This window comes from Anomaloglossus baeobatrachus, unplaced genomic scaffold, assembly GCF_048569485.1.
Source record: "Anomaloglossus baeobatrachus isolate aAnoBae1 unplaced genomic scaffold, aAnoBae1.hap1 Scaffold_46, whole genome shotgun sequence".
In the NCBI taxonomy this organism is placed as follows: domain Eukaryota; kingdom Metazoa; phylum Chordata; class Amphibia; order Anura; family Aromobatidae; genus Anomaloglossus; species Anomaloglossus baeobatrachus.
Window position 1 is genome coordinate 840,609 of NW_027443940.1, and position 10,985 is coordinate 851,593.

At 41.2% G+C, this 10,985-nt stretch overlaps 1 protein-coding gene across 1 annotated transcript in view; it reads right to left on the reverse strand.

Annotated features, from left to right (window-relative positions):
* The window catches only part of LOC142280603 (sulfotransferase 6B1-like), a 159,880-nt gene extending 149,984 nt beyond the window's left edge, over positions 1–9,896 (reverse strand). The window contains exon 1 of the mRNA XM_075332758.1: positions 9,840–9,896. Coding sequence (XP_075188873.1) covers positions 9,840–9,896 — 57 coding nt within the window. The remainder of the gene's footprint in view (positions 1–9,839) is intronic.
* Between the last annotated feature and the right edge of the window lie 1,089 nt (positions 9,897–10,985).

A 10,985-nucleotide genomic window follows, 5' to 3' on the forward strand; every position in this document is an offset into this window, starting at 1 on the left:
TGGGTCGATGATGTCATAAAGGGTCCATGATGTCATAATGGGTCGATGATGTCATAATGGGTTGATGATGTCGAAATGGGTCGTTGATGTAATAATGGGTCGATGATGTCATAATGGGTCGTGATGTCATAATGGGTAGTGATGACATAATGGGTCGATGATGTCATAAAGAGTCGATGATGTCATAATTGTTTGATGATGTCATAATGGGTCGATGATGTCATAATGGCTCGATGATGTCATAATGGGTCGAAGATGTCATAAAGGGTCGATGATGTTTTAATGGGTCGATGATGTCATAATTAGTCGATGATGTCATAATTGTCATAATGGGTCGATGATGTCATAAAGGGTCGATGATGTCATAGTGGGTCGTTAGTGTCATAATGGGTCGATGATGTCATAAAGGATCAATGATGTCATAATGGGTCGATGATGTCATAAAGGGTCGATGATATCATAATGGGTCGATGATGTCATAATGGGTCGACGATGTCATAAAGGGTCGATGATGTCCTAATGGGTCGATGATGTCATAATGGGTCGATGATCTCATAAAGGGTCGATGATGTCCTAATGGGTCGATGATGTCATAATGGGTCGATGATCTCATAAAGGGTCGATGATGTCATAATGGGTGGATGATGTCGTAATGGGTCGATGATGTCATAATGGGTCGATGATGTCATAAAGGGACGATGATGTCATAATGGGTCGATGATGTCATAATGGGTCTATGATGTCATAATGGGTCGATGATGTCATAAAAGGTCGATGATGTCATAATGGGTCGATGATGTCATAAAGGGTCGATGATGTCATAATGGGTCGATGATGTCATAATGGGTCGATGATGTCATAAAGGGTTGATGATGTCATAATGGGTCGATGATGTCATAATGGGTCGATGATGTCATAATGGTTCGATGATGACATAATGGGTCGATGATGTCATAAAGGGTCCATGATGTCATAATGGGTCGATGATGTCATAATGGGTCGATGATGTCATAAAGGGTCGATGATTTCATAAAGGGTCGATGATGTCATAATGAGTCGATGATGTCATAAAGGGTCGATGATGTCATAATGGGTCGATGATGTCATAATGGGTCTATGATGTCATAATGGGTCGATGATGTCATAATGGGTCGATGATGTCATAATGGGTCGATGATGTCATAATGGGTCTATGATGTCATAATGGGTCGATGATGTCATAAAGGGTCGATGATGTCATAATGGGTCGATGATGTCATAATGGGTCTATGATGTCATAATGGGTCGATGATGTCATAATGGGTCGATGATGTCACAATGGGTCGATGATGTTATAATGGGTCGATGATGTCATAATGGGTCGATGATGTCATAAAGGGTCGATGATGTCATAATGGGTCGATGATGTCATAATGGGTCGATGATGTCACAATGGGTTGATGATGTCATAATGATGATGTCATAATGGGTCGATGATGTCATAATGGGTCGATGATGTCATAATGGGTCTATGATGTCATAAAGGGTTGATGATGTCATAATGGGTCTATGATGTCATAATGGGTCGATGATGTCATAAAGGGTCGATGATGTCATAATGGGTCGATGATGTCATAATGGGTCGATGATGTCATAATGGGTCGATTATGTCATAATGGGTCTATGATGTCATAAAGGGTCGATGATGTCATAATGGGTCTATGATGTCATAATGGGTCGATGATGTCATAAAGGGTCGATGATGTCATAATGGGTCGATGATGTCATAAAGGGTCGATGATGTCATAATGGGTCGATGATGTCATAATGGGTCGATGATGTCATAATGGGTCGATGATGTCATAATGGGTCGATGATGTCATAATGGGTCTATGATGTCATAATGGGTCGATGATGTCATAATGGGTCGATGATGTCATAATGGGTCGATGATGTCATAATGGGTCGATGATGTCATAAAGGGTCGATGATGTCATAATGGGTCGATGATGTCATAAAGGGTCGATGATGTCATAATGGGTCGATGATGTCATAATGGGTTGATGATGTCATAAAGGGTCGATGATGTCATAATGGGTCGATGATGTCATAATGGGTCGATGATGTCATAAAGGGTCGATGATGTCATAATGGGTCGATGATGTCATAATGGGTCGATGATGTCATAATGGGTCTAAGATGTCATAATGGGTCGATGATGTCATAATGGGTCGATGATGTCATAATGGGTCGATGATGTCATAAAGGGTCGATGATGTCATAATGGGTCGATGATGTCACAATGGGTTGATGATGTCATAAAGGGTCGATGATGTCATCATGGGTCGATGATGTCATAAAGGGTCGATGATGTCATAATGGGTCGATGATGTCATAAAGGGTCGATGATGTCATAATGGGTCGATGATGTCATAATGGGTTGATGATGTCATAAAGGGTCGATGATGTCATAATGGGTCGATGATGTCATAATGGGTCGATGATGGCATAATGGGTCTATGATGTCATAATGGGTCGATGATGTCATAATGGGTCGATGATGTCATAATGGGTCGATGATGTCATAAAGGGTCGATGATGTCATAATGGGTCGATGATGTCATAATGGGTCGATGATGTCATAAAGGGTTGATGATGTCATAATGGGTCGATGATGTCATAATGGGTCGATGATGTCATAAAGGGTCGATGATGTCATAATGGGTCGATGATGTCATAATGGGTCTATGATGTCATAATGGGTCGATGATGTCATAATGGGTCGATGATGTCATAAAGGGTCAATGATGTCATAAAGGGTCGATGATGTCATAATGAGTCGATGATGTCATATTGGGTCGATGATGTCATAATGGGTCGATGATGTCATAATGGGTCGATGATGTCATAATGGGTCGATGATGTCATAATGGGCCGATGATGTCATAATGGGTCGATGATGTCATAATGGGCCGATGATGTCATAATGGGTCTATGATGTCATAATGGGTCGATGATGTCATAATGGGTCGATGATGTCATAATGAGTCGATGATGTCATAAAGGGTCGATGATGTCATAATAGGTCGATGATATCATAATGGGCCTATGATGTCATAATGGGTCGATGATGTCATAAAGGGTCGATGATGTCATAATGGGTCGATGATGTCATAATGGGTCTACGATGTCATAATGGGTCGATGATGTCATAATGGGTCGATGATGTCATAAAGGGTCGATGATGTCATAATGGGTCGATGATGTCATAATGGGTCGATGATGTCATAATGGGTCTATGATGTCATAATGGGTCGATGATGTCATAATGGGTCTATGATGTCATAATGGGTCGATGATGTCATAATGGGTCTATGATGTCATAATGGGTCGATGATGTCATAAAGGGTCGATGATGTCATAATGGGTCGATGATGTCATAATGGGTCGATGATGTCATAATGGGTCGATGATGTCATAATGGGTCGATAATGTCATAATGGGTCGATGATGTCATAATGGGTCTATGATGTCATAAAGGGTCGATGATGTCATAATGAGTCGATGATGTCATATTGGGTCGATGATGTCATAATGGGTCGATGATGTCATAATGGGTCAAAGATGTCATAATGGGTCGATGATGTCATAATGGGTCGATGATGTCATAAAGGGTCGATGATGTCATAATGGGTCGATGATGTCATAATGGGTCTATGATGTCATAATGGGTCGATGATGTCATAATGGGTCTATGATGTCATAATGGGTCGATGATGTCATAAAGGGTCGATGATGTCATAAAGGGTCGATGATGTCATAATGAGTCGATGATGTCATATTGGGTCGATGATGTCATAATGGGTCGATGGTGTCATAATGGGTCGATGATGTCATAATGGGTCGATGATGTCATAAAGGGTCGATGATGTCATAATGGATCGATGATGTCATAATGGGTCGATGATGTCATAATGGGTCGATGATGTCATAATGGGTTGATGATGTCATAATGGGTCTATGATGTCATAATGGGTCGATGATGTCATAATGGGTCGATGATGTCATAATGGGTCGATGATGTCATAAAGGGTCTATGATGTCATAATGGGTCGATGATTTCATAATGGGTCGATGATGTCATAAAGGGTCGATGATGTCATAATGGGTCGATGATGTCATAAAGGGTCGATGATGTCATAAAGGGTCGATGATGTCATAATGAGTCGATGATGTCATATTGGGTCGATGATGTCATAATGGGTCGATGATGTCATAATGGGTCGATGATGTCATAAAGGGTCGATGATGTCATAATGGGTCGATGATGTCATAAAGGGTCGATGATGTCATAATGGGTCGATGATGTCATAAAGGGTCGATGATGTCATAATGGGTCGATGATGTCATAATGGGTTGATGATGTCATAAAGGGTCGATGATGTCATAATGGGTCGATGATGTCATAATGGGTCGATGATGTCATAAAGGGTCGATGATGTCATAATGGGTCGATGATGTCATAATGGGTCGATGATGTCATAATGGTTCGATGATGTCATAATGGTTCGATGTTGTCATAATGGGTCGATGATGTCATAATGGGTCGATGATGTCATAAAGGGTCGATGATGTCATAATGGGTCGATGATGTCATAATGGGTCGATGATGTCATAATGGGTCGATGATGTCATAATGGGTCGATGATGTCATGAATGGTCGATGATGTCATAAATGGTTGATGATGTCATAATGGGTCGATGATGTCATAATGGGTCGATGATGTCAGAATGGGTCGATGATGTCATAAAGGGTCTATGATGTCATAATGGGTCAATGATGTCATAATGGGTCGATGATGTCAAAATGGGTCGTTGATGTCGTAATGGGTCGATGATGTCATAATGGGTCGATGATGTCATAATGGGTCGATGATGTCATAAAGGGTCGATGATGTCATAATGGGTCGATGATGTCATAATGGGTCGATGATGTCATAAAGGTTCGATGATGTCATAATGGGTCGATGATGTCATAATGGGTCGATGATGTCATAATGGCTCGATGATGTCATAAAGGGTCGATGATGTCATAATGGGTCGATGATGTCATAATGGGTCGATAATGTCATAATGGGTCGATGATGTAATAAAGGGTCGATAATGTCATAATAGCTCAATGATGTCATAAAGGGTCGATGATGTCATAATGGGTCGATGATGTCATAATGGGTCGATGATGTCATAATGGGTCGATGATGTCAAAAAGGGTCGATGATGTCATAAAGGGTCGATGATGTCATAATGGGTGGATGATGTCGTAATGGGTCGATGATGTCATAATGGGTCGATGATGTCATAAAGGGTCGATGATGTCATAATGGGTCGATGATGTCATAATGGGTCGATGATGTCATAATGGGTTGATGATGTCTAAATGGGTCGATGATGTAATAATGGGTCGATGATGTCATAATGGGTCGTGATGTCAAAATGGGTAGTGATGACATATAGGGTCGATGATGTCATAAAGAGTCGATGATGTCATAATTGGTCGATGATGTCATAATGGGTCGATGATGTCATAATGGCTCGATGATGTCATAATGGGTCGATGATGTCATAAAGGGTCGATGATATCATAATGGGTCGATGATGTCATAATGGGTCGACGATGTCATAAAGGGTCGATGATGTCCTAATGGGTCGATGATGTCATAATGGGTCGATGATCTCATAAAGGGTCGATGATGTCATAATGGGTCGATGATGTCATAATGGGTCGATGATGTTATAAAGGGTCGATGATGTCATAATGGGTCGATGATGTCATAATATGTCGATGATGTCATAATGGGTCGATGATGTCATAATGGGTTGATGATGTCATGAATGGTCGATGATGTCATAAAAGGTCGATGATGTCATAATGGGTCGATGATGTCATAATGGGTCGATGATGTCATAAAGGTTCGATGATGTCATAATGGGTCGATGACGTCATAATAAGTCGATGATGTCATAATGGGTCGATGATGTCATAAAGGGTCGATGATGTCATAAAGGGTCGATGATGTCATAATGGGTCGATGATGTCATAATGGGTCGATGATGTCATAATGGGTCGATGATGTCATAATCGGTCTATGATGTCATAATGGGTCGATGATGTCATAAAGGGTCGATGATGTCATAATGGGTCGATGATGTCATAATGGGTCGATGATGTCATAATGGGTGGATGCCATAATGGGTCGATGATGTCGTAATGGGTCGATGATGTCATAATGAGTCGATGATGTCATAAAGGGTCGATGATGTCATAATGGGTCGATGATGTCATAATGGGTCGATGATGTCATAATGGGTTTATGATGTCTAAATGGGTCGATGATGTAATAATGGGTCGATGATGTCATAATGGGTTGTGATGTCATAATGGGTAGTGATGTCATAATGGGTCGATGATGTCATAAAGAGTCCATGATGTCATAATTGGTCGATGATGTCATAATGGGTCGATGATGTCATAATGGGTCGATGATGTCAGAATGGGTCGATGATGTCATAAAGGGTCTATGATGTCATAATGGGTCAATGATGTCATAATGGGTCGATGATGTCAAAATGGGTCGTTGATGTCGTAATGGGTCGATGATGTCATAATGGGTCGATGATGTCATAATGGGTCGATGATGTCATAAAGGGTCGATGATGTCATAATGGGTCGATGATGTCATAATGGGTCGATGATGTCATAATGGTTCGATGATGTCATAATGGTTCGATGTTGTCATAATGGGTCGATGATGTCATAATGGGTCGATGATGTCATAAAGGGTCGATGATGTCATAATGGGTCGATGATGTCATAATGGGTCGATGATGTCATGAATGGTCGATGATGTCCAAATGGTCGATGATGTCATAATGGGTCGATGATGTCATAATGGGTCGATGATGTCATAAAGGTTCGATGATGTCATAATGGGTCGATGATGTCATAATGGGTCGATGATGTCATAATGGGTCGATGATGTCATAATGGCTCGATTATGTCATAAAGGGTCGATGATGTCATAATGGGTCGATGATGTCATAATGGGTCGATGATGTCATAATGGGTCGATGATGTAATAAAGGGTCGATGATGTCATAATAGCTCAATGATGTCATAAAGGGTCGATGATGTCATAATGGGTCGAAGATGTCATAATGGGTCGATGATGTCATAATGGGTCGATGATGTCATAAAGGGTCGATGATGTGGGAATGTCACCAAGGAGCTATTACGGAAGGAGTCTAGGTGGATCTATACACTTAAGAGTTTGGCGCCACATGGTCTGAACGAAGAATTGCTCTACACCGGGTTTTACAACATCATTTGATATTTCTTGTCTTGTGTCGCTTCGCTCTCCAGGTCTCCTTTCCTCAACCGGAATATGTATGGGAAGCTAAACGGAAGGATGACTGGAGACATGAGAAAGGGAGAGAAGAAAAAATCTAACCGTACTTTCCTCTTTATGGAAAGGAAGAGTCACCGGTCAAGAATGTCCCTGATGTGACCAAGGGACCCTCCCGAGCAATATAAACAAGAACATCACAGATGATGACGATAGGAGGAGGGAAGGGTCTGGACTATGCCCTACCATATGGGACCTGAATGAGCAAAAAATGAGGACACTTTCTTCGGCTCTTGGCTTCTTTATTGAATATTATATGTCTATCGACATTGTGTTTAGTTTTGGAAGCATTTCACCGACAGTTCGGCTTGTGCCCATTTATTTTTGATTGAGTACGGGTCTGTCTCATTAATATGCGATTTATCCTTCTCCGCTATCATACCTTCTGTCATGATTCTGGAGTGGTAATCAATCACTGTTTACTTCGTACAAATAGATCTTCATGCTCGCCATGCGTATAGCCGTTGCTTTGTCTACTCTGTCAAGATTCTCGATACATATGCCTCGATCATGGCGATTATTTCTGCCATGCAACATAGTAGTGCTCCCAGAGCGGTACGATATTAACCTCCACTTATGAAAGATCATGCTCTGTTTGACTTTTTGGCTCATGATCCTGTATAATAATTTTTTGTTTTATTGGTGTGAGCTAGTTGGAATTTGCAACTTTTTCTCTCATCGGCGATTTTGCCTAATATATTAGGGCCTCCCCTATGGGATACGTTTTCTCTATACCGACTGGGTTAAGACTGTGGTTACGGGTTGGTCTTTGATGGGTGCCCCTATATAAGATACTCATGGTCTTGGTAAGGTAGACCGGGTTACGTACATTTGTCCTGTTGCTTGAGGATGCAGTTGTGGTGACTTATTTGAAATAGTCGCCATGTAAAGAGTGCTTTCCTGTGAAGGGGGAGCGATATGTATGTTCATTTAATGCTGCATCCTTTTTCAATTAAGTGTAACGCTAACCTAATTAACCTAGTCCAGCAATTGAATTAAATGTGACATCTTGAACGATGACATTCTTTTGTCCTTTCCTGTATGAATGTCATTACGGATTTTTTCCTTCTTTGTGGGATGTTTCCCTGGTATTAGGTGATGGGGAGTGGCATTCCCCCCCCCCCCCCCCCCCCTCATCGTACCTTTTTTCCAGATATTTTGAGGTCATTAATACATTAAACAGTCTGCTACTGTATTTTCATGGGTGGTTTTTATCCCCTTTTTACAGCCCTCAATCCTTTTGGATCAACTAGATTCGGAGGATCCCTTTATAAATAAATCTGTGGGATCCTTGAGATCAGTAGATCTTTGGAATGGGCTTAAAACATTGCGTTACTAGGCTTATTGACAATTTTTGCTTGTATATGGCCCTTATGGTTCTATTTGTTTCCAAGGATTCCTTTTGATATCTGGAATCCTTGTGATCAATGGGTACCTTGTAAAGGCTAAAGACATTGCGTTACCTGCCTTGTCGGCGATACTCTGTTTGTCCATATACACACTCTGCCCTGAGTGGGCAGAGTAACAGTAACGTGTCTGTGTTGTCTGAACCTAGATGATTCAAGTAGCTACCAGTATACCATTTCAGAACGCCGCCTCCATATGTACTACAACGCTATATGAATAACATTATGCGCCGAGTCCTCTTGCACTTTGACAAGTGCTTAGTATATTTTCATTTCGGCGCATGCGCAGTAGCGATGGTTGGATGGTGATTTATAAAATAGATTATTCAATAGCATTTCATAACGCCGCTCACGTATTATACTGCACCGCCATATGTATAACGCTAAGCGCTTTGCTTTTCTGCACTTTGATAAGTGCCTAATATATTTTTGTTGAACGCATGCGCAGCAGTGAATGATGGGTAGTGAGTTACGTCATGTGACCAAACCAAGATGGCGGCCGCCATCGGAGCGGTGCAAACGTGCACCGTTTCTCAGCTGCAGCACGTGTGAGTGATAATTTATGTTCTTTATATGTGCTACACAGGAGGCTGGTGCACTGCCTTCACTCTTTTTTCCCCTGAGGAAGCCACGATTATAGGTGGCGATACGCGTGGGGTTACCACGCCAGGAACCCTCTCACTCTCCTCATCACCCTTGCCCACATGGGTGTCAGACACCCTTGGTAGTAAGTACGGGACTGTGATTGTCATGCTGTAGGCAGCTTTCCATTACCAGCCTGCTTTATTAGATTTATAATACCCTTACCATTCAGGGTCAGGGCTGTCGTATTCATCTAAGTGTCCAGGATCTTGTTTATGTGATATTTCCCTGGGTTGTTCACCGTTACCATCTATCACTGGCTTATAGTGCACAGTCTTGGGGGCATGACTGAACGTGACTCTTTTGATCTATCCAATTGTGGTTTATTTGTGATCGTGGATATACATACCTTTTGCCTGTCTATCGTTAAGTGCAAATTCCAACCTTTTGCTACTGGCTCACACATTGTGTAATTATATCTAGTATTGGACTAGTACAATTTGTGTTATACATGTAATCATAGACCAACTGGAATATAATTCTGTTCCCTTTAACATTAAGTACCAGCTTGAATCCGGTTACTGGTCTCTAAACCACGTGGCTTACTGCCTTCCTTATTTAACACTGTTTATTGGCATTTTGGGTGTATGACTGGACATTAATTTTGTCCATAAGAGAGTTTTTATTACAATTTCATTTCATATTGTAACTTCATGATATTGTTCCTGGCGGGTTGGTTTATTATGCCATCGGCTTTTTAAGTGTTTTTAATTTTGTTCTCCTGTGTGCCTCACTCCCAAGTGTGGTAATATGTGATTAATGTACTTATGTTGTAATAAAGTCTTTTCTATTTATTCTTAGTGCAGTGATCCCTTTTTGGTATACCTTTTTCTCTCTTACTACTGCTGTTTTGTATACCAGGTGATCCCACCGGGTAGTGCCCTTCCCCCCCCCCTTTCTAGTTGGTCCCATTGTTGGGTGTCTTGACACCATTTCTGGAAGGAGGCACACCCTCACCATATATTGGTAATAGTTTTTGCATTTATTTGTTACTTGACTCTATTGAATTCTTTGCTGCATTTATATTAGTCACATGGACCTAGCAGCGAGAGAGGCGGCTTGGCTTAATCAATCATCTGATGTGTTTGGTGCTCAGACGAATGTTGTAGTTGGTGGTGGATCTGTGAATCCACAGGATGAGAACCAACAACTCATGCATGACCTAATCAATTTACATAAAAGAGTAACTAAAGTGTGGTGGAATATCAGAACTCTGGAAGAGTATAAAAAACTGAAGATCTTACCCAGAGGTCTAAGAGTTCAGATATTCCCAGCTTGGGAGACTGATGCGCAGTTCAAAATTACTTGGGAGCAAGGGTTACAAACATGCTCATATATCCTTGTGGATATGTTAATTGAGCATGATCGCTCATTACTTACCCAGTTAAAGGAGGAAATTAATAACAAGGAGCACATACTACGCCAACTCGACACACTGACAATAGTTACACCTTTTCAAAATAAATTAAAGGGTATTCTTGATACTTTTGAAAAA